General features: G+C 47.4%; 1 protein-coding gene across 1 annotated transcript in view; it reads right to left on the reverse strand.

Annotated features, from left to right (window-relative positions):
- Nucleotides 1–23954, reverse strand: part of LOC135875505 (uncharacterized) — a 71442-nt gene extending 47488 nt beyond the window's left edge. Inside the window, exons 1-3 of the mRNA XM_065400362.1 lie at nucleotides 23886–23954; nucleotides 6393–6468; nucleotides 1584–2074 (exon numbers count right to left, since the gene is read on the reverse strand). Of these exons, the coding sequence (XP_065256434.1) occupies nucleotides 1584–2074; nucleotides 6393–6468; nucleotides 23886–23954 (636 nt within the window). The remainder of the gene's footprint in view (nucleotides 1–1583; nucleotides 2075–6392; nucleotides 6469–23885) is intronic.
- Between the last annotated feature and the right edge of the window lie 1025 nt (nucleotides 23955–24979).

Below are 24979 nucleotides of genomic sequence, written 5' to 3' on the forward strand. Positions count from 1 at the left end.
TACCATTTTGTTGCATAGTCAGTTTTGCGAGACCCCTTTGTAACGCTTCAGTCTGCTTTTGACTTAACTATCTTGAGTAATTTTGTAGCATCTGCAAAGTTTGCCATCTCACTGTTTACCCCTTTTTCCAGATCATTTATGAATATGTTGAACAACACAGTACAGACCCCTGGGGGACACCACTATTTACCCCTCTCTCCATTCTGAAAACTGGCCATTTATTCCTACTCTTTGTTTCCTGTCTTTCAACCAGTTACCGATCCATCAGAAGACCTTCCTTTTTATCCCATAACTGCTTACTTTGCTTAAAAGCCTTAGGTGAGGGACCTTGTCAAAGGTTTTCTGAATGTCCAAGTGTGCTATATCCACTGGATCACCCTTGTCCACATGTTTGTGGACCCCTCAGAGAATTCTATTAGACTGATGAGGCATGTTTTCCCTTTACAAAAAACATGTTGACTCTTCCCCAACAAATCATGTTCATCTATGTCTCTGATAATTCTGTTCTTTACTGTAGTTTCAACCAATTTGCCTGGTACTGAAGTTAGGCTTATCAGTCTGTAATTGCCAGGATCGCTTCTGGGGCCATTTTTAAAAATTGGCATCATATTAGCTATCCTCCAGTCATCTGGTACAGAAGGTGATTTAAGTGATAGGTTACATACCACAGTTAGTATTTCTTCAATTTCATATTTGAGTTCCTTCAGAACTCTTGGGTGAACACCATCTTGTCCTGGTGACATTACTGTTTAATTTATCAATTTGTTCCAAAAATCTTCTCCACTGACACCTTAATCCGGGACCGTTCCTCAGATCTGTCACTTAAAAAGATGGCTCAGTTGTGGATATCTCCCTCACATCTTCTGCAGTGAAGACCAATGCAAAGAATTTATTTAGCTTCTCCGCAATGGTCGTGTCTTCCTTAAGTGCTCCTTTAGCATCCTAATCATCCAGTGGCCCCACTGGTTGTTTGGCAGGCTTCCTGCTTCTGATGTACTTAAAAAAAATTTTGCTTAGTTTTTGAGTCTTTTGCTAGTTGCTTTGCAAATTCTTTTTTGGCCTGCCTGATTATATGTTTACACTTGACTTGCCAAAGTTTATGCTCCTTTCTATTTTCCTCAGTAGGATTTGACTTCCAATTTTTAAAGGATGCCTTTTTGCGTCTAACCACTTCTTTTACTCTGTTGTTTAGCCATGGTGGCATTTTTGGTCCTCTTACTATTCTTTTTAATTTGGGGTATACAGTTAATTTGAGCCTCTATTATGGTGTTTTTTAAAAGTTTCCATGCAGCTAGCAGGCACTTCACTCTTGTGACTGTTCCTTTTAATTTCCATGTAACTAGCCTCCTCATTTTTGTGTAGTTCCCCTTTCTGAAGTTAGATGCTGCTGCGGTGGTGTTCTTTAGCATTTCCCTCCCGCCCTCACAAGGATGTTAAACGTAATTATATTATGGTCGCTATTACCAAGCGGGGTTCAGTTATAATCACCTGTTGGACCAGATCCCCATGCTCAATTGAGGACTAAATCAAGCATTGCCTCTTCCCTGTGAATTGCTGACTTTTCCTGTGTGAAGCTGACTTACCTGCTGCATTTTTTCCAGGTCAAGGCTGGGTCTGCTGACCTTGTCCCCGTAGCCTTGCCGGTGTCTCTTACAAGGCATGACTTGCTCAAAGCCGGCCCCAACACTTGTGAATATCAGAGGCCTGGAGGTTGGGTTCCGCACCAAGGGCTGGAGTCTCTTAGGAGGGGAGGCACTGAACAGCACTGGGCTGGGGCTAGCATGCAGACCATCGCCTTGTTCCACCACGGGCCGGAAGGACATGCCGCACAAGTTCTTCACTTCCTCGTCACTGGAGGACGTGTTGTTGCTGTCACCACAGCAAGAAAGCCTGCTGACCTGAGACCACTTCCGCTTCTCGGTGGCAAACTCTCGGTTGATGCGCTCCAATTCCTCTTCCGAGCTGTGGCGATCCAAGCTAGCATGGAAAAGGGCCCGGACCTTACAGCATTGATTCTCCTGGTTCTGGAGCTGATTGGTCGCAAGAGGGGTCAGTGTGCAATTCCGTCTTCTCTCTGAGGGAAGGAGGAGAAATGTGAGTGGTAGGAAAGGTGTGAATCACACCTGCTATACAATCAGGCCTATTAGCTTCTGATCACCCCTCCTTGATCCTCCAAATAACCACTTCAATTGCTCATTAGCATATGGCTGGAAGTCCACAGATCACAGCTCAGCTTTAAGCTGGCTCACTGGACCCCAGCCAGAGAACCACCAGTTGGACACAGACTGTACAGCAAGTATATTGACACACCAGTTATTTCAGCACCTGAATCTATTAAAAAGCTGGGTCCCTATGTAATGTGCTGGCTTTGTGTGTGAGAACAAGTGGATGACGTTGCCTTCTAGTGGCTGACTCTGTGAGACGATATGGGACTTACAAGTAGTGTTATTTAAAGGAATTCTCCTGAGACTCTGACGGCCGAAGCAGTGTTTTTGAGCTACGTGTGCGCTACCAACCCCCCTCCAATTATTAAAGTTGCTGAACACTCCATTATAAGATCTGTTTTCAGTTGCTTATAACTTTGCCAAACATTAACCATTTGTGCTAAAATTTTCCATGCCAGGCGTCTACCTCAGGCTGAATGTTTCCAGAAAACTTCAGCCAAAATGGTTAACTGGTTTCCAAGAACAAGGCTAGGAAAAAACACATTTGTTTTGCCAGTGTTAAAAAATTCTGCCGACCTTTTCTTTGAGCTCTAGTGCCCTCGCAGAGCAGGGAGTTAAAATTTGGCATGGGGAGCCCTTTATGTCAGGGATGTGCCTTTTGCCATCCCCATAAAAATCCACCCAAATTTGGCCCTCCAAAAAAATCAATTCACAGAAGCTCAGCAGAGGCTTGCTAGAGTTTTGCAGCTAAATTCTCCAGAGATTCCATTGCACTGGGCCTGCTCCAGTTTGGGGCTGAGCAAGACTTCCCTTGCACTTGTGGACCATGCCCTGGAGCTGAGAGCTCTCAGTGATCCCCTGCTGGGTCCAGACATGGTGGAGATGGAAGCTGCTTGTTCAAATGCAGAGGGGCCAAGAGCCAGACCTCAGAGATGGGGAGCAGAAAGGAGTAAGGACAAGGAGTCTGGGAGAAGTGGAAACTGGGACTATTTGGGCAAGAAGACTGGCAACTGCTGGGAGAAGAAACTGGGAATGGTTAGGCAAGAAGACTGATACAGGCAGCTGGTAGAAAGAAAAGAGTGGGGAAGGAGATGGGGTGTGGGACAGGAATCTGGAGGGATGAGACTAAGACTTGCTGGACAAGCAGACTTGGGCGGGAATGAGAAGCCTGAGAAATGGAGAGAGGGATTGGCTAGGTGAGGAGAAAGGGGTGGGGCAAGGAGCCAGAGCGGGGAAGAGGCAGGACTGGGACAGGTTGGAGTGTATGGGGTAGAAGGGGTCAAGTTTGGGAGGAAATGGGCAGAAGAGTCTGGAATCCCCTCTAGAGCCTGGAATGGAACCCAAGATGAACCCTCTTCTGTCAGCAAATATCTGTGAAACCCATTGGCCATATGTCTCATCCCCATCTAGTGCTGGTCCACAGAGAGGACAGCAACCTGCTACTACTACCCGTTACTTTGTTAGCTCATGTGGCAGTGGTCTCACTGGTGGATCTCAAGGTTCCACCCTGCTGCTGATCCACATGAGTGTCAATCTGATGCCACATGATGGAATTTCTATTTTCTCCGTTTCTTTTTAGAAAACCTATGAATTGGAACCCCCAGAACAAACTAAATTAAAAGAACCATATGAAGGGTTGCAAAGTCATACTCTCAAAAGTCAGGAAGCACCAGAAGTAAGGTTGCCTGTGTTTCTTTAAGTCAGCCCCCTTGGTGTATGCATTATGAGATGGTCTCAATTACATGAGCGTACACTATTTTTTCCACAGGACCCTGCATCATTCAGTGCACAGGATGGACCATGCTCTGGAGATGAATCATGGTTGTGTAGTGAAGGAGGAGACTGCGGCCTGTACAACTCCTGCCTCGTATGTGGAGTGCAAGAGTGGCTAAAAGTCACTCCAACAGAATTAGGTGGGTAGTGAGTGAGGCAGGGGAAGGAGAAGGAGTGAACTCATGATGTAGGCAATTGAACACTGCTGTAGAGAATTGGATTCTATCCCTGCTTTTGCCATAGAGTTCCTATGTGGTGCTGGGCAAATCACTTCAACCAAACTTTCCACAGGTGGCCATGAATTAAATGTTCCTCATTTTCTGGGTGCCTGACTTGAAAACCTGGGATGTGATCTGCAGAAGTGAGCGCTCATCCCAATGGGAGCTGTGCTTTGGATATAGAAAGTGCTATACAATGATAAGTTCTCTGAAAAATCAAGTATTATGTATCTCAAATGGGGCACAGGTGTGTCGGGAAAATAAATTCATTAATCTTTGTGAAGCACTCCGATACTGTAGTGATGAGCACCATAGAAAAACCCAGGAGGAAATGAATCATTGTGTCTTCACAGCAGGGTTTGAACAGTGTGCAGTAAATAAACAACTCAACAATGACGAGAAAACAAAATATTGAAGAGCTCTCATTCAGTGAGCATTGTACATTCTGGGCTCTCAGTGATCCACGGGTCCTGTGGAAAAAAAACAGTATGTGCTCATGTAATTAAAAACTGTCTCCTAATGCATACCCCCAAGAGGTCTGATTTTAGGTAGCACAGGAAACCTTACTTCTAACACTTCCTAACTTCTGAGAGCTAGACTTGGCAACATTAATCATGTTATTTTAATGTAGTTTTTTGTGGGTAACATGATTATATATAAAAACTAGGTCTGTTATCTGAAACTTATGAAGAGAAAGCATTGTCCAGTAGATAGGGCTCTGGATTGGAAGCCAGAAGACTGGGTTCTAAGCTCTGCCATTGACCTGCCCGGAGACCTTCTCCTCCCTGAGCTACTGTTTCCCTGCCCTTAACAGGAGGTTAATTATACTTAAGGCTTGTCTCCACAGGGCCACTCAATTGAATTAACTAAAGGTGTGAAGTTAAAGTGCATGAACCCCGCCATGTGGATGGCCTCATTCAGAAGTAAAGAGGAATTCGTTCACTTTATCTTCACTCCTTTTAAAGGAGAATTAAGGGCTTTGTCTACACTTGAAATCCTACCATGGCACAGCTGCACCACTGCAACTGTGCCGCTGTGCACTTCAGTGTAGACACTACCAGCGCCGACGGGAGAGGTTCTCCCATTGCTGTCATTATTCCCCCTCCCCGAGAGGCGGTAGCTAGGTCCCTGTGAAGACAAGCCCTAAGGGCTGGTCCACACTAACCCCCCACTTCGAACTAAGATACGCAACTTCAGCTACGTGAATAACATAGCTGAAGTCGAAGTACCTTAGTTCGAACTTACCGCGGGTCCAGACGCGGCAGGCAGGCTCCCCCGTCGACTGCGCGTACTCCTCTCGCAGAGCAGGAGTACCGGCGTCGACGGCGAGCACTTCCGGGATCGATCCCAGAAGATCGATTGCTTACCGCCGGACCCGGAGGTAAGTATAGACGTACCCTTAGTGAACAGCTTAGAGAACTGTGGCCTTGGTCCTGCAAACACTTGCACGATTTCATTGATGTGAGTAGTACCACTGACTTCAAGGCTGCTCTGACTTACTCTGGGGCTGAGCAGGTCTACGCATAGTCTCAGGCTAGGTCTACACTACAGCGGGGGTCCGACCTAAGATACGCAACTTCAGCTACGTGAATACCGTAGCTGAAGTTGCGTATTTTAGGTCGGCTTACCTGGCTGTGAGGACGGGGGAAAGTCGACCGCTGCCGCGCTGCCGCCGACTCCGCTGCCGCCTCTTGCCGTGGTGGATTTCCGGAGTCGACGGCAGAGCGATCAGGGATCGATTTTATCGCGTCTTCACTAGACGCGGTAAGTCGATCCCCGATAGACTGATTGCTACCCGCCGGATCGGCGGGTAGTGAAGACAAGCCCCCAGAATATGTGGGTGCAAGACTGGCTTAAAGCCACTCGAATAGAACAACTGAAATTAGTCCCATTGTGTACTTGTACACTGGCAGGGACCTGTTCATGTACACGGAGCTTAAGAAGGATCCTTTCTATTGATACCCTTGTGAGCTGCTGTTTACAACCCCTGCTGATTCCAGCAGCCCCATAGGGCTTCCTGAGCAAAGGTTGTCAAGCTAAGGAGGATGTACATGGAGATGGGAGCATCCACAAAGCGTCCACTAGGGAGATGCAGGCAGGACAGTAGAACTGGCTGTGGTGCAGGAGGGATAATATGAACTGGAAGGCAAGTCTCTTTCAGGGCAGAGGGGCAAGGCAAAATGCACTTCCACCATGGCAGCCTTGATTTATGCTCTTTATTCCCTTGTCCCTTTACCTCTGTCGATCTGAGCAAGCTCCTGGTTCTCTCCCTCAGAGTCATCGCTGTCCTCATCACTTGGGGGGTAGGAGATCTAGGCGACAAGTCAGAAAGGGAAGGTTTCATCGTTGGTATTAAACATCTGATGCCCCCTGTACCTCTGCTGCCCACACCCACTTCCCCAACCTCTCCCACTCAAATCCTGCAGCCACCCACCACCATGAACCACACTCACCCTGCCACCACGCAGACACCCTGCATAAACATCTTCCTCCCCAACCTCAAACTCCACCCCCACCCCCACGTACCCAGCTACCAAACCCAGTACAAACGCACACTGCCTGCTTCCACCTCACCTCCCCAACCTGTCCCCGTAACACAGTGGTTCTCAAACTTTTGTATTGGTGACCCCTTTCACACATCAAGCCTCTGAGTGCGATCCCCCTTATGAATTAAAACCTCTCTTTTTTATATTTAACACTATTATAAATGCTGGAGTGAAGCGTGGTTTGGGGTGGAGGCTGACAGCTCACGACCCCCCATGTAATAACCTTGTGACCCCCCTGAGGGGTCACAACCCCCAGTTTGAGAACCCCTGCCGTAACACAAACACATCTCCTCCTCCCAATCTCCCCAAACACACATACCCTGTAACCACACACAACCTGTCTCCACATCCACCCCACACGTACGCCCACTTCCCCAACTCCTCCCCACCATGCTGCCACCAAGTCCCCCCCGCCAACACACACACATCCTGTCAACAACCACGCCATCCTACAAACCACACACATAGCTCTACACCAGTCACCCAACATGTGCACCCACCCTCTCCTTCTAGGAACACACGAACCACCGAAGAACATACACGCCCTGCCACGCTTTCTGAAGAGTCCAGTGCAATTTACCAGAGATGACACAAATTAGATCCTATAGAAATGTAATAGGGCTGTCTAGAATTTACTTCCAAAAGCCTACAGAATATGATAGAAAGAGACTCCTTCTATAGGCCTTTTAGAACCACCCCCCAAAATTTCATAACGAATTAAATCCTATAGGACAGATGAAAAAGATCTTTAGATAGGTTCTCATTTGCTATTATGCTCTATAGGACTCTTCCATAAAGGACCTTACACATGGCCATGCAGCATATACACCTTCTTCTCCAAAGCCAAAACACCCACAATGCCCCTTTCCTACAGGCATACATGCTATGCCACCACACACCCACAAACACACATGGCCTGCCACCATTCAACCCATGCCAACACCCCACCAATAGGCTTTCCCCATTAGCAGTGACTTGATTTAGCAGCCACTTTGACTGGTACTAAATCTTCCAGGTATATTTGGAATAGACATTTCATGTTGCTGACAATTCCAGATATACCTGGATTTGGCCAACCAATGCACCTGAACCAAAACCCCATATCCAAGCACCCACTAACATGGGGGCTATGGGTTTGTTTGGAATTTTTTAATCTAAATTTGGTGGCTGGCCCCTATGCCTGAGATGGACTGAAGTAGAGCCCTGGATCAAATTGCTGCAGCTTGGGTCCAATTCTAGATAGAACACATCTGACGTTCTGCTGAACATTCCACATATAGCTGCAAAAAACACACCTACTGTGTTGCCAAATGTGCTGATACGCCTATGGAGACTGTGCCTTCAACGCTGCTGAATGTGGCACACAAAGGAATTACCATAGTCCTCAGACCTGATATCCAGCTAGCCCGTATCCCATCTCTGCTAGTGGCCAGCACCAGATGCTTCAGAAAAAGATGCAAGAATCCCAAGAAAGCCCACATAATGGGCAATTTTGGAATAAACTGCCTGTAGAGGAATTTACTTTGTATCCCCAGGCCATTAGTGGTTGCCCAAAGCATACAGTTTTCTATCCTCTATACATTTTTAATCCTACCTAAAATAACTGTGCGTGGTCCTATTATTCATCTAATTATCAAAAGCTTTTTCTGAATCCTGCTAGGCTCTTGGCCCACAACAGTATCCTCTGTGGCAATGAGTCTCACAGGTTAATTATGAGTTGTGTATGGGAGAGGGGGAAAATATATTTCCTTTCAAAGTTTTTAATAGGCTGCCTTTTAAATTGCATGGTGATCCAGGTAGAATGCACACATGATGTTGATACAAATCTATCTTCTCATACTCCACCGGTCCCCAGGAAATGTCACTGGAGTCACACAGCCCAACAGGTGCACACAGGGACTAGCAGTACCGGAGAAAATTCACTTCACTGGGGCCATATGTGGACAAAACAAATAAGAGGACTGGAGAAGGTCTACAGCTGGCACCAAACACAGGCAGAGCATCTGTATCAACCCAACCACCATCCTGCAGTCTGATGTAAGTGGGCATTGTCAAATCTTCCCTACATCCCTTCACATTTGCTTCTCACCCTCCTGTATTTGCAATGCCCTGCTAGAAACTGGAAAATATTTTCCTTCCTGGATGGTTTGAGAATTTCCCACTACTACTTGTCAAACCAGGACAGTGGGAGCTGGATTTTCCTGAGCTCGGCATGCTGCTGAAGTCAATGCAGTTGCTTGTTTCTCCACAGCAGCTAAGTTTACATTGTGCGTGTGTGAGCGCACACACACACACACACACACACACACACACGCAATTTAATAAGGACATTTAGCACTGAGGAGAGGTGCCAAGTTAACAGCCATGGAGTATGAAGTCCTCCATTTGTCCAGAGGGCTGGTACAATATGTAGCTATTATTTGTATTAGAGCAGTGCCCAGAGGCTCCAACTGAGACTGAAGCCCCATTGTGGGACATGCTATACAAACACACAGTGGGCTTCTCTTCAATCAGAGTTAACTCAACTTGTAACTTGATTGCTGCCCCTAACTTGAGTTCTGTCCACACACACTGAACTCAAGTGTGGTTGCTGTTAGCTCAAGCTGGCTGGCCTAGCAGGGGGGGATAGGCTAAAACTTGTCAGCTGCTAACATGACCACTCTGCAGTTTGAAAGCAGGTTAGCTCCTCGAGCATCGCTAGTCCTCCAATGCCTTCCCACAATGCCCCATGTGCCCAAAAAGGGCAGACAAGTTCTCCCACAATTCCCTGGGAAAGAATACACAGAGCGGCTCAGTTTACTAAGCAGTGCTAAGAAGCATGGCACATGTACGGTTGCCAACTTTGGTTGGATGAATTCCTGGAGGTTTCATCACATGACATTATCTTTAATTAAAAAATTAATCTTTAATTCCTGGAGACTCCAGGACAATCCTTGAGGGTTGGCAACCCTGGGGACATGCCCTCAGAAGTCTCAGCATGCCACACACCACAGCAGCTGGAGTGTCATTTCACGTTGTGACTTCTCTCGCTCAAGCTGAGTAACTCCAGTGGAGATAACTGGAGTTAACGCTTCAGTGAAGGCGTGCCCAGCAAGAGACAGTCCCTGCCCCAAAGAGTGTACTCTGTGCTTTTAACAATGATTAGAATGGAAAAACTGAGCCTGTGGCAGTAATACCACGGGAGTGCCCATAAGTGCTCCCATACTCTGGTATGGCGAGCAGTGTGATAGAAATGCCTACATGGATAGATGTGGCTTCTACCATCCGTATAACTATTTATCTTACTGAGACAAACAGGTTTTTAGCACTAGCCACAAGACAACAAGCTATGCTCCGTTCTGCCTCACGTGGCGTTCATAAAACCACCACGTGAGGTCTAATTCCAGAATCACAGCAATTAGAGATGGAAAATACCTACTAAGTCATCCTATCTCTCCCCAGCACTTCCCTGGGGAGGCCATTCCACAATCCAACAGCTCTTACCCGTAGAACATTTCACCTGATACTTATTTCAGTCTCAACTTTTCCTTTGTTCAATTACATCCCAATACTCTTACTATAGTTAGACCCCTAGAGGCCACACTCAAGAGTGACTTTTCCTCTTTTGGTCTTTCCACCTTACAAATATCTGCAGACAACTATCATGCATCTCCATAGTTGTTATTTAGCCTGTATTTTAATCTCTCATTTTATTAGTAAACCTCTCCACATCTTAAATCATAGTTAGGCTTTAAAAAAAACAAAAAAGAGTACAGTTGAAAGGTGCCAGACTGACAGCCCTGGAAACTGAAGTCCTCCGTTCATCTCCAGAAGTGATACTGTACAGGCAGAAGCAGCAGTGAAGCTTCCCCTGCACGATACCCAAGAAATGTGCCTCAACCCTGACAGATGGGCTGCTTTCATGGTAGACTGAATATTTTTCCACACATCATAAAATTAGCCGGTGGAACTCACTGCCACAAGATATCGCCAAGGCCAAGAGATTAGCAAAATTGAAAAAAAAAAATAAGGGCTGGACATTTATATGGATAAGAATTTCCAGTATTATAGTAAAATTTAAACAAACATTTTGGAAGGATATAAACATTCATGTTTCAGGGCATAAGCAACCTCTGAAGTGGAGAAGAGCTTCTCTTCCCTAGCTCCTCCTGACCTTTACCCATACTACCCTGCTCTCTTAGGTGTTCCCAACATCAGCTTCATGCCTCTACCCTCCACTGAATGACCCATGCTTTATATTAGCCTCAAATTTGCCTCTGTCCAAACAATCCTTCATGTTAAATGACAGCATCCGTCAATGAGTTGTCTGCATCACAAACATAGGATTGGTGATGGAAAAGCTCATACATGCCAAAAAGGCCAACTAGCTCCCTCCTTCGTTTACTGCATAAGAAATAGTGTTTGCATCTGTGTGCGAAACTAGTGGGAATGGGGGAGTCTCCAGTTCACACACACACACACACACACACACACGAGTGTTCCCAAGCTACAGGTCAGGGGTGAAGCGCGAGGGCCAAATGTGCATATAACGTCTGTGTGTGCATGAATGGCAGTTCGTCGGTGCACATGTGTGACAAGCAAGCCAGTATGTCTGGAAATGTGTCTGGGTGCAAGTATAGATGTGTGGCTGTTGTGAGTGCACGGGAGCATCAGGGAGTGAGAGCAACGGTATGTGCTTTGGTGTGTCCGTGCAAGTGTTTGAACGGGTGGTTGTGTTCGCCTCTCTGTGCTAGCAAGCATGCGTGTCAACATTGCTGTGCATGCGTGACTGCGTTCAGGACAGAGAGGCTGGGAACGTATGCGAGTGCACGACGCACACGTGTGTTGAATCAGAAATATGCTCCTGCTGTTTCCAGGACTCCCCGTGACGCACACATCGTCTCAGTGGGAAGCTGGGGCTGTGTAAATACTTTTATGAAACAAACCATCCTCGTGGCTGGAAGGGCAGGGGATTAACTGCAAATCATCCTCAATCTTGCTTGTTCACTCTCCCCCTTCAAGCTGGAAAACTCCTGCCTTTCCTCAAGCAGCAGCTTGTTCCATCCAAACTGGTGACAGTAGAATCATAGAATCATAGAATATCAGGGTTGGAAGGGACCTCAGGAGGTCATCTAGTCCAACCCCCTGCTCAAAGCAGGACCAATTCCCAACTAAATCATCCCAGCCAGGGCTTTGTCAAGTCTGACCTTAAAAACCTCTAAGGAAGGAGATTCCACCACCTCCCTAGGTAACCCATTCCAGTGCTTCACCACCCTCCTAGTGAAAAAGTTTTTCCTAATATGCAACCTAAACTTCCCCAACTGCAACTTGAGACCATTACTCCTTGTTCTGTCATCAGGTACCACTGAGAACAGTCTAGATCCATCCTCTTTGGAACCCCCTTTCAGGTAGTTGGAAGCAGCTATCAAATCCCCCCTCATTCTTCTCTTCTGCAGACTAAACAATCCCAGTTCCCTCAGCCTCTCCTCATAAGTCATGTGCTCCAGCCCCCTAATCATTTTCGTTGCCCTCCGCTGGACTCTTTCCAATTTTTCCACATCCTTCTTGTAGTGTGAGGCCCAAAACTGGACACAGTACTCCAGATGAAGCCTCACCAATGTCGAATAGAGGGGAACGATCACGTCCCTCGATCTGCTGGCAATGCCCCTACTTATACAGCCCAAAATGCCGTTAGCCTTCTTGGCAACAAGGGCACACTGTTGACTCATATCCAGCTTCTCGTCCACTGTAACCCCTAGATCCTTTTCTGCAGAACTGCTTCCTAGCCATTCGGTCCCTAGTCTGTAACAGTGCATGGAATTCTTCCGTCCTAAGTGCAGGACTCTGCACTTGTCCTTGTTGAACCTCATCAGGTTTCTTTTGGCCCAATCCTCTAATTTGTCTAGGTCCCTCTGTATCCTGTCCCTACCCTCTAGCGTATCTACCACTCCTCCCAGTTTATTGTCATCTGCAAACTTGCTGAGAGTGCAGTCCACGCCATCCTCCAGATCATTAATGAAGATATTGAACAAAACCGTCCCCAGGACCGACTCCTGGGGCACTCCACTTGAAACCAGTAAGTGTCTGAGGCAGCTGGGTTCACTACGGATGCTCCTTCTGGACCCCTGGCCTGCACTCCTGGATTGCACTATGAATGTGTGTAGGCCATGGGACCTCACCCCGGACACACCTAGGAAAGCAGGCCACTTCTGGAACGCTGGCTTCCTAGGATAGTTACCGCTGTGCTTCAGAATGCAGAGCTCCTTGCTTCACAGGCTTATCTCAGCCCTGGCTCTCCAGAGATCACCTCAGCCACTACTAAATGAAGGCCCAGATCATGTGTGCCCTATAGAGAGGCTTAACTGAGCTAGTCTCAATAGTTGCAGTGGGCAAAGACAAACCTGTCTGAGAGAGACAGCGGCCCCAGTACTGCTGCTGATTACATAGCTAGGGAGAACTCGTTCCACCCCCTCCCCCTTGGGATTTCAGGCTAGGGGCTCGGGTCAGTTCTCACGTCATTCAAAATGGTTTGTCCAATCGTACTGCGGCAGTGCCTCCAGCAGACACTACAGTAATGGGCATCCTACAAACCCCACAGACAGTCTGGGCCCCTGGTGCTGGCTCGCCTCCTTCCCCACTGCTAGGCTGAATTGAGAGACAGTTACAATTTGCTAAATACTTTCCCAGTATTATTTTTCCAGCTAAGCAGTGTCTGTAGTTGCCACTGGAACGTTACAGGCTCGTGAATGGGAGGAGGCAGTCAGCGTGATTGTGAATGGGAGGGGAAGTGTCCACAAGCGTGGGGTGACCAGCTGCATTCCGCCTTGAGAGATGGGCAGGCGCTGGGCCGGGCACGTAGAAGGGTGCCCACGGCGAGACGGAGCGAGGGGTGAAAGGTACAGCCACCCTGGAGCCAAAAAGCCTTCAAATTCCTCCTGTCCTGCTGGGCATTTCCTGCTGTGCAGGGTGAATGCCGCTGAATACCACCAAGGTCCTGCAGGCAAAGACAAGGCCTGCCCTTTCTGCCAGGCAGCAGAACGGTAGGGGTCCAGTATTGTAGGGTTCCTATGCCTTGGAATGCACCAACCTTAGAGGTGACTAGTGAATTTGCAGGTGGTGAGAGGCAGGGGCGTTGTCTCCTCAAACCAACCATATGTTGTTAGCCTCAAGGGCTGGTAGAGGCTAGCAATTTATTGTGGGGAGGAGGAAAATTGTGTGATTCCCTGATTCTAGTTTTGCCTTTTTCAGTCAAACTTCCCATCCCACATCTCACCCTCCAAGACAAGTATCTGGCCTCCAACAAGCTTCTTCCATAATACCCCCGCCCCCATCGGATCCAGCCCGGAGCAAACACCCCTGCCACAGCCTCGCCTTGGCCAGCAATTAACCACACAACACTGCCACGCAATAAGTCTCTCTCCACCTTTGTGTCTCAAGGCTCATGGCTTTGCTGATGTGGTCAAAAGATTTCTGGGAGCAGCACAGGAGGGAACAAGTCCGGGGGTTAGTGGAGGAAGGAACTTGCAGAAAGTTGCCACACACACTTAGCAGGGGGAATGAGTTAGGGAGAGGGGAAAGGAGATGAGTGATGCCTGTAGAAGTCCTAAGTCCAGACTCAGTCAGGTTATTAATTGCAGGACTGATGCCCAAGTGAAGATTGGGAGGGAGTGATACCTATTCGCAGTAGTGACCTCAACTCATGCACCTATGGCAGAGGTGGGCAAGGAGCAGGGGGGGTTGGATGGGTGAGGGTTCTGAGGGGGGCAGTCAGAGGGTGGGAAGTGGGAGGGGGCGGGGGCCAGGCTGCTTGGGGAGGCACAGCCTTCCCTACCCGGCCCTCCATACAGTTTCTCAACCGCAATGTGACCCTCGGGCCAAAAGGTTTGCCCACCCCTGAGCTATGGGGTGGGGAGATGGCTGCTGCCTACAGCGGTGCCTCCGCAGATCCATCCAAGGTCAGAGAGGAAGTTGAGGAAGCCGTAGGACTTTAAATACACACTCCTCCCTCTCCTGAGACAGGCAGCCACCCTCCCAGCCTAACCTGCTTATTAAGTACAGTCACTCCTCACTTAACGGTGTAGTTCTGTTCCTGAAAAATGCGACTTTCAGTGAAACGATGTTAAGCGAATCCAATTTCCCCATAAGAATGAATGTAAATGGGGGGGTTAGGTTCCAGGGGGATTTTTTTTTTTTTTTTGCCATACAGTACAGTACAATAGTTGGGAGGTGCCCCCTCCTTACCCCACACAGGCACAGCCCACTGGCACTGGAGACAATGAGGCAGGCAAGGAGGCTGAAGGTGCTGTAGGCTAGGAGAAGCACGTTGCGCAGCAGCAGCTTCCCCTACCCTGCAAGCACCAGGGGCGGGGGGCTCAACCCTCGGCCCACCCCCTCCACCCCTTCCCCCAAGCCCCCACCCTTAACCCGCTTCTTCTCCCTCCCCTCCCCCTTTACTCCACAAGCCGCGTCCTCGCTCCTCCCCCCCCCCTCCCCTGCCTCCTGCCCACGGCAATCAGCTGGTTTGCGGCGTTCGGGAGCCAGGGGAGGGAGGGGGAGCCTGCGCGCCAAGTCCTCGCTCCTCCCCCCTGAACGCCGCAAGCCAGCTAATTGCCGCAGGCAGGAGGCAGGGGGAGGAGGGGGAAGGCGCTGATCCACAGGGTCTGCCGGCGGGTGGGAGATGCTGTGGCGGGGGGGCGTAGGGGAGCTGATCGGGGGCTGCCAGCTGTGGACAAAGCAGGCAGCCAAAGGACGTTATAGCAAAGCATTGCACAACTTTAAACGGAGCATGTTCTGTAATTAAGCAGGGACGTAAGATCATAACAACGTTAAGCGAGAGGATGTTAAGTGAGGAGTTACTGTATTTGTGCTGAGCAGAGATCATTTGGCAACAGGCCAGTTCAGTTGACGGTTTTCAATGACTCCCCAGAATCTCCTGGGCCCCTCGGTCAGACAATCACAGCCAAACAGTATTTGGCTCAAACAGTGTAATTGATAACAGTGCTTCTGACCCGCCCAGCCCCCTCCCCATAGATCCAGCCAAGGCGCCTGCTGTCCCCGAGAGAGGTGTCGTTAGCTGACGAGAAGCTCCCTGCGTTGGGAGATCTCGCTTGACAATCATCTCTACTCAACCAGGTGGAATCGCATTAGCCAGACACACACACACACACACACACACACACACACGAGTGACAGTATTACAGTCAAGCTGGAAAATGCATTGTAAGGGGCAGCGCAGATGTTTCAGGCAACCCAGATAAATCCCTGTTTAACCCTTTCAGGGCCAGTGGATCTAAGTGCCCCTTCCCCGAGGGATTTACATCAGGTCTCTTGCGTTTCACCGTCAAGAAAGCCAAGAATGTAGGACTTGCTGTTCAGGATCAGACCTTGAGTCCACCTGCTCAAATGTCTCCAAAGTAAAACTCAGAGCTTGTTAGCCACACAGTTGTCCAGTTCTGGTGCCCACAAGCTCAGATCACATGAGACGCTGCTGGCAGAAATCAGGACCATCCAGAAATTTGGGGTGACCCCCTATGTGCTTTGGATCCTTTCCAACCACGCAGCAGATTTTCCCCAGGGTCTCCCATTTGGAAGAATTTGACCTTGCAGCACAAGAACCAGCCAGCAGGGTTTCCTCCCCATCACACACATGATCTGGTCCAGTGGTAACAGGCGATCATAACCTAGCCTCTGCATGGTTACATCCCAATGTTGCATTGCAATCCAGTGATGCCCCAAACAGAAACTGGGGGATTGCTTTTATCCTTGCGGGTTAGACTCATGCAATTCAAGATGAGTAGCAACCCTGCCAGCCAACCTGGTGGCCGATGCAATACAATGTGCATTGAGCTGGAGCCCTGGGGTCATCTTCTCGTTCACTCAGGCTAGCAGAAGGCAGGGAAAGCTGTGGCAGAGGGAAAAAAATTGCCTAGTCTCTGGAAGAGAGGAGGCAAAAAGAGTGGGAGGGAGCTGCATTGCTCTACAGCAACCCCTGCAGGCTGATTGAGGAATGCCATCGACAGGTTTCCCAAGAGAGAACTGTCCAATCTGAACCAGCTGAAGTGCCCTCTGTTACCCAAAAATATATACATAGAAGCTGTTGATCTCTCAGTCTGTCAGCTGGGCTCCCTCTCTCCCTAGCGTACACACATCTGGCAGCAGCACAGCCCCCTAAAAGCCACTGGCCACGGTGCCAACAGCAATATTAATTCTTAGTTGCCACACTGTCTTGTTTATCTCCTCCAAATAATGAAGCTGACTTTAGATGGTCGCCTGGGACAAACACGTTGTTTCGTATGTAATAGGTGAAAGGGCAAAGGAGGATTTATTTTCCCCCCAGCTCAACTGCAGACCCTTTCCCACCAAATTGCGGTACCTGGCTGGCACTCCTATATTGAGAGAGGAAATTCCCCATTCAAAGGTTTCCTCTTCCACCTCACGCCCATGTATGCAACTGCAAGCTATGACCTCCAACACAGATAAGAGAAATCATCACTCAGACGAACCCACTCCAGCCTGAAAAGGACAGAGATGCCAAATTTGCTCTGGGACTTTTAAGGATGGGGGGAAAAAATAAGGAGGAACCAGGAAGGTTGCTTGGACCAGCGGCGAGGGCCAAACGTGCAAAGCCAAACACAGATAGAGGGCTTCGGGTAGCACCTTGAACGCTTGTGGTGCATTTTAGACACACTTCTATGCGTGTTCGCTGCTGCCTGACATCCGGGAAGGGAACCCAGCTCAAAATGAACCACAAACCAGAGCAAATGGACCAATCTATTTTCATTGAAATTCAAAAAGTAAATGAATAGTGTTACAATGAGGCTTTTTTTAATTTTTAGATTCAATAAACTCAGGGATTATTAAATATAGGGACAAACCCTGAGGTCCCTTCTTGACCCACAGCTAAGGACATTTCTTTTTTAAAACTACAGGTTAGATCTTTATCAGCTATAAATCAGTGTTGCTTCACTGGCTTCTCACGTTTCACAAGCCTCGCACTGTGTGATATTTTTCTTAAATCCTCAGCTTCGGAAGTCAAGAGATTATATGAAAATCTCAGCTTTCAGTTTTTTGTTTTTGTTTATTTAAGTTTCTAGCCCTCGTGATGGAGGAGAAAAGCTGGCAAATGTGAGTCCTAAAAGTTCAAAACCCAGAAGCACCCCCAAATTTGTTCAAGGTCTCATGACTTTTAAGCCAATCTCATGACTTTTGGCAACCTCCTGAGTCATGATTTTGAATGGTTGTGGGTTGGCAATACTGCTACATAGATCAACTAAGGATCTCATTTTAACCTGCTGGTGTTATTTTAGGCCCCAATTCCACCAGGTACTTAGGCATATGCTTAACTTTAAGCACATTAACAGTTCATTTGAAATCAGTAGGTGTACTTACACACTTAAAATTAGGCACATTGCTTAAAAGTACCTTGTTAAATTGGGTCCTTAGTTACTGCTTGACTCCACAAAAGTGCTTCATAAGATTGAAACTAACCACAATAGCATAAAGCTACAAACAGTGATGAGGAAAGGAAAACGTCTTCAGTTCAGATTTTAAAACGGAGCCTGACGATCTTAAGGGAATGAATTCTTTGTGATGGGAAGAGCTAAACGGGCATGAGCAGCAAGCAGAAAGGGATGGGGGAATAGCCTCCTAAGGAGACAGGGATGAAAATAAATTCCATTGAGTAAGACTTTCATCAGCTGAATGAGCAATCTGGTAGGAGGCCAGCGGATAGATGGAGCACACAACTGCAGCAGCAGCAGAAAAATCAGAAAGCCAATACTCTGCCCTGACGAATAATAATCATGAGCACTTATGCAGTGCTTTGTAAGGGAACCTATTCAGCATTAGTAATGAGCTAGATGGTAAATACTATTTTCCTCATCTTACAGATGGGGAAACAGAGAGAAGGAGGGGCCAAATTCAGCCCCGGTAAATGGCCAGAGCGGTTAAGTGGCATGCCCATGGCAATACAGAGTAGTGAGTCAGAGCAGGGCCAAAAGTCCCTGTCTGCCAGTCCCATGTTTAGCCCACTCGACCAGTGGTTCTCCACCTTTTTCACCTAGGACTCAAAATCCATCCATGGCTTCTTGCCGGGACCCATCAAAACCCCAAGGTCACAGCAGAATCCTATAGCTGATTCTGGAGGCAGAGGCCAGGGGGAAATAATTGAAGGAGTGAGGGGGCTGATAAGGTGACTTCTCTACTGACTAGACCATATTGCTGTATGCACTGAGCAGCCATGAGAGGTTGTTCTCTGTTACGAGACTCAGATGAGAACAGCATTTGCCTTCCTTTCATGGGCTAAAAAGTAAGCACCCTTCTCGTTCCCCTAACCAGAAAATAGCGCTTCAAGCCAGTACAGAATTAGTATTCCAGATACAGAATCATTTCAATAATATTTCTGGATTAAAATAATAAGAAGTGTGTTGATGTTACAGTAATTCAACAATTACTGTGTTGTCAATAAAGTTATTCACTGCTGTCACGGTGTCAATAAAAAGTAATTGGCTAGAACTTGTGATAGATGCATCAAGGCTATTAATTTTGTGCACCTTGGGCTAGGTATTTCAATCTATCATTGATTATTTGCACTGCAGTAGCACGGAGGCGCACCACTCAAGGCCCTAGTTTGACAGGCATTCTATAGACATGCAATGAACACACAGTCCCTGCCCCGAAGAGCTTGAAATCTAGGCTTAAAAACTAGACTCGTAAATTGCACCAACTACATATGCATGCAGTGGTGCAAACAGTTAATCGTGGATGGAAAAAAATGCATGTGTGATTTGTGAGAGTAAAAAGAGTGCTACAGTTGCACATGCAAACTCGTTTGGACACACACAATTAGCCATTTTGTTCCTATCGTTGTATATTTTTGCACACTCAGTTACCTGTATCTTATTTATCCCATGTACCTAGGTACAACTTCATGGCATATTTTTGAAAACTGGCCTTCTATGGTTAGGCCTAGTTCTTCCAGAAGTGGTCTCCAATGCAGCCAGCCCAAAACTGGAGTGTGATGGTTCTCTGTATACCCAGGACTGTGAGTCACCTTATCTTCTGCTTCTAGTGAGTGGTAGGCTTACCCTGACCGTGGTAACTGGGTATTAGCTCCCTAATACCACCAGCTTATTAACCATTTAAACACTCTCCTCTGGGCTAAGACAGCCCCCCCTTTGCCCTGCAGATTAACAAGAAGTGCACCCCAGTCACCGAGTCCCTTTGAAACATTTCCCTGTGACTCCCAGCCCCCGACACTGGCTACTCACAGAAATCCCAGATCCTCTGTGCCCCAGTTTATTAAGTTTCCCTTAAACCACCACTCCTAATAATATACAGCACTTTTAATGAAACAAAGGAAGGTTTTATTTAAGAAAACATAGCGATTCCCCTAGAAACAAGAGAGAGTGATGGAAACAAATGGTTACAATACAAAACAAAATCAGAAAACACCAACTAGCGCCTATACGTATTAATAGTTACCTTTCCTATCTAATACACTAGACTTTCCCCCCAAAGTTCAGTCTGTTGCAGAGCTGGCTGGTTCCACAGGAACCAGGATTCAAACGTACATGAAAACACCCCAGCTCAACAAGATGTCTCCTCAGTGAATGGATCCAGAGTGCCTCTCCTCCCTCTGTGTTATATTGAAACACTCATTTGTCTCTATTCATAGGCAGGGCAATCCCCTTGTCTGTTGTAATGGTCCTTTTTTACCTCCAAGTGGCTTTGACTGTTTGCAGTTGCCTTTGATGTTTTTCCATTGACTGTTCTGGGATGGGGCAATGGTAGACCACTGAGCCTGGCATTACCTTACCAGCTAACTAGGGAGGAGTGGCAACTCCTTCCTGCATGAACAGGCTGTCACCGAGTAATATCATTCCCTGGTGACGCCTTTTAACCTTAAGACCACAAGGGCATAAACTTCAATATAATTACATTATTCCTTACATACCACACGTACACACATAAAACTATGATTATGAATGTCGTTAAGTTGCAAGCTTTCAACAGAGACCTTACATGTTACTCTTTATGGATAAATACCCTGTAAGCAATGTACTTGATGTAGTGAGTTTGTCAGGTCTGAGATGAGAGTTGTTAGCAAAGAACAGGGAATCATTTGCCAGTGTGTCACGTGGGGGTACAAATAACGGCACTCATTTGGATGTCTAACTACCTGCTTCAGGGGTTCAATTTTCGAGGTCTGGTTGAGGCCCAGCTAAAAAGCAGGACTCTTGGAGGGGTATGGTTCTCTCTTACTCCCTCACTTGGAAAATTTCAACAGAATGCTGCTCACAAATTTAAACTCCCTTTCTCATTCCCTCAGACACCCTCCCCGCCCTACAGAGTCTGCTCTACAGCTGCCAGTTGTTACAGAAGATGGGTCCCAAACTGTAAAATTCAGATCTGGCTTTGCCTCTAGATTTTTAACACTCCACCAAGGTTTGGAGGGTTTTGTATTTCAGGTTTCAAGTTGGGCCTCCTCTCTAGCAAATATGATCAGATGACAGAGGCAACAGGTGAAGCTGTATGGGACGGCTCAGTCTAAGGAACGTATGGCCACATGCGTAAAGACACCATCCTTAGTAGAAATAGAACCCAGGGCCTCAGCACTGACAGCACAAGCAGCGCCTGCATGAGCTAGAGTAGTAATTCCATCAGCTACTCTGGTAGCAAGTTCTTATTCTCAATGAGGCCAGCCACTAAAGGAACATGACCAAACACACTAAGCCCATTTATTACATGCAGTACCATTAGTTAGATCCACAAAATGTTCAGGGGCTCTACTCTGAGAAACATCCAAAAGTTTGAGTGCCAATCTAAAAATCTTTCCAAACTTCTTGAGTCTGCAAAATTGGGCTGGAAATCCACTGAAGAACAGTCTCAGTTGCAAGATTTCAATACTGCCTGCTTCCCGTAGCGCTAGAAATGTAAGAACAGTCTGTTCCATGGTATTAGGAACTTCCAGCAAGCGTGTGAAGTGCAGAAACGCATGACAATGTGGGTGGAATCAGCTAACCAGATTTAAAAAAAAACAAAAAAAACAAAAAAAAAATTGCTCGGTTTGGGTTTTGGCTGGAGGTCAGATCTTATTTTATCCAAAGTGATTCACTCATCCTTAGTCTGACAACCATAGACCTGATCTTACTCCCATTCATGGCAAAACTCCCACTGACTTCACAGCCTGCAGGACTGGCCCCTTAGACTTTCAAAACAGCCTTGGGCGAGTAATTGTAACCCAAGAATACATGCATCATGCACGCAGCAAAATGTGCAAATTGGGAAGCTGAGGAGATGCTGACGTGTGCTCCAAGAATGTGGCGCTCAGAGGGCCCGTTTGTGACCAGCTGCTCCCGGAGTGTGTAAGGGAGCGGGTGGGGGATTCGGGCAGGCCCCAGACACCAGGCACAACTCTCCAAAGCACAGGGACTCCACGTGTCCCCGGTGGTACCTTCCCCAAGTCAACAGCCGCTAGAAGATCTGGCCAGACACACAAGGGATAGTATTGTGTACTCCATGAAGTAGTGAGGAAGGGATGCTGGCCTGAGGTAAAATCCCACCCAGAGCTCCCCACAGTGGTTCAGCTCCACATTGTCCCCAGTGGCCATTAAGGCATGTTTGAGTCCAGAGTGTGGAAACTCTGGCTTCGTGCCCACGCATGTTTGTGCCAGTCATTGTACGAGCAACTCCGGCAGGTTGCAATGACACTTGCACAGGCCTAAGTGTCAGGCTTTGGAGACACGGAGATCTAAAGGCTGTATCCATAGGCCTTCAAAAATGCAACTTGCTTGTTTGTGCCGCAGAACCTTGGCACTTGTGTGAATAAAATGGCTGATGCCTTATAGCTAGGTTGTGCATCCTGAAAGCCTATGGGGCCCTATTGGTTCTCAATGTCTCATCTGCAGCCTCAGAAACCTTGCAGGTTTCGGAATTCAAGATTCAGAAAGAAAATTAAAACAAAAGGTGGCTAGAGCCACACAAGGCCCAAAGAAATAGTCCTGCGCACTGCCCATGCACAAAGCCTGTCCTGCACGGGATCAATCTGCCACAATCTAAAGTAATGTCCCTATTGCCTCCAAACAACTCCCTCTCCTCACCCCCCTCAAAACCAACAGAATCCACAAGCCAAACTGGAAGAAGTGAACGGGACACAGAACGTGGAGGAAATATCAGCCCCATTTCTCAAAAAGTTGCCACCAATCTAGCCAGAGGAACTATGCAGGAGCACAGATGCATACTACAATCTGTCCCTGTGTAATGCATACAAAAGACTCCACTGGAGACCGCTGCATAGCACCCCCACCCCCCAAACCAGGCAATAAAGGCTGCTACTTTTCCCTGGTCCCTTCTTTGATTTGGGGCCAGATTCTGCTCTCAATGACACCAATGCAAATCCAGTGAAACTTCCCTGATTTCAGTGGGATTACTCCAGATTCACCGCCCAGTGTCCCAAACCAGAACCTGGCACTTTTTGTATTCCTCTCACCCTGGCTCCATTTTTATTTCCCAACATATGGTTGATAAATTCCTCCTTGCCTTTTGCAGAGGAGGCTCAGATATATATTGTCCTGAGTTTGCAGTCCCTAGCTTTCCTGTACAAACTAAATAGGGATATAAGCAAGGTACAGAAAGCCTTAGGTCAGTGAAGTGAGCCAGGCTGCAAACTCCAGGTCTGATTCTGGCCTTCAGATCCAGGAGAAAGAGAACTGCAAAAATATTGAAGAGAATGGAGCTCAGACTAGTTATGTTTACACAGTGCCTACCACAATGGAGCTCCAACCTGGCTGAGATCTCTAGGTGCTACTGCAACATCAAAGAGGTGTGATTTTAGATACATAGATAGATATAGATACACACACACACCCCTCTGCTAGGCAACTCTCTCGGCACTCAAACATGCACCTTATTAAAAATATTACTAGGCTAAAAGACCAATATATATGTTTTTCCACCACACACCCCTTCTATATTATATCCTGCCTTGGCAAAAAGGCAGGCCTGCATTCAAAGGAATAGGTCTTAATAACATTAATGCAGTACAGGCCAATTCCAACCCTGACTGGCACTCTGAGCAGGGTGAAAGGCAACTGACCCAGGACACAGAATGCTGAAAGTTAATAGCTTTATTATCCCTCTTATTAATTAGCTGCACCATGCCAAAAAATAAAATAAAATAAAGACATGCTGGGAGCTTTTCTTACCTTTAGCTGGAAAGGCTGGATCTCATTCAAACTCTGGTCCCTGAGCTTTTTGGTTAGGATCTTCAGCATGGTATAAATCCAGGGAGCGAAGAAAGGGTTAAGCATGCACACCCGCACACATCTACATCTGCTGAGCTGTTGCTGCTGCAGCTTTGCTTGGAGGCGTTCAGAATAGCTTGCATTCAAGCAGCCCCCCCAGGTACACAGACCTCCTAAAGGCGGCCAAGCTTCAGCTACCCTGATTTCAGCACTGCCCCTCCCCTTCCTCCTCCACCACCACTCTCTGTCTTTTGGCCCTCACTTAAAAAAAAATCCCTTTTCAACACTTAAAAAAAATTAAACTTCTCTTCTTTCTACAGGCTGCAGAAGGAGTGAAGGTACCAGCTGGCAGGGCTCTGCAAGGGACAGGAGACATTTGGTGGAATATGTTTTTATTAAGAAATGGAAAAGCTGTTTAGCAGAGGCCCTGGGCTCTGCTCATGGTAATGGTCTAATATGCCATCTCTCTCTCTCCTTGATGCCTGCTGCTCCAAACAGGCATCCTCCCTCTCTCTCTTTCTCTGTCGCGCCCCTCTTCGCTCTCTTCCCCCCCTCATCCACGCTCCCTCACACACACACTGACTCTCTGTTTCTCTCTCTCAGTCTCTGTGTCTTCCAGCAATGTGAAACTTGTAACAAACAGAACACCCAGCCAAGGCTCTCATTGGCCAGCCAAGGAGGACTGTGTCAATTTCAGTGGGCAGGGCTTCCATTTAAAGGGAAATCGAAGGGGGCAGAGAGCCACCCCCTCCCCCAAACCACTTTGTGGGTCCTGGAGTGGCAGGATAACAGGTCTCCCTCTCCCCCCACACACACACGCTATAAACCTTGGAAGGGGAATTTCTACAGGGGGGTTTTAAGAGAGATCACTCGCTATGTAGCAGAAGGAAGTGTTTCTTATTAAAACAAAAAAAAATCAAGGTGGGTTTCTCCTAGCCTTGCCCTCCTCTCTCATACACAATCTGATCCTGCTATACAGGATCATATTGCTGCCTGTGTTGTCCTGTGGCGAAAACTGACAAAGAGGGGGGGAGCTGAAATCCAGGAAGCCCATC

The sequence above is a fragment of the Emys orbicularis genome, chromosome 3 (assembly GCF_028017835.1).
Source record: "Emys orbicularis isolate rEmyOrb1 chromosome 3, rEmyOrb1.hap1, whole genome shotgun sequence".
Classification (NCBI taxonomy): domain Eukaryota; kingdom Metazoa; phylum Chordata; order Testudines; family Emydidae; genus Emys; species Emys orbicularis.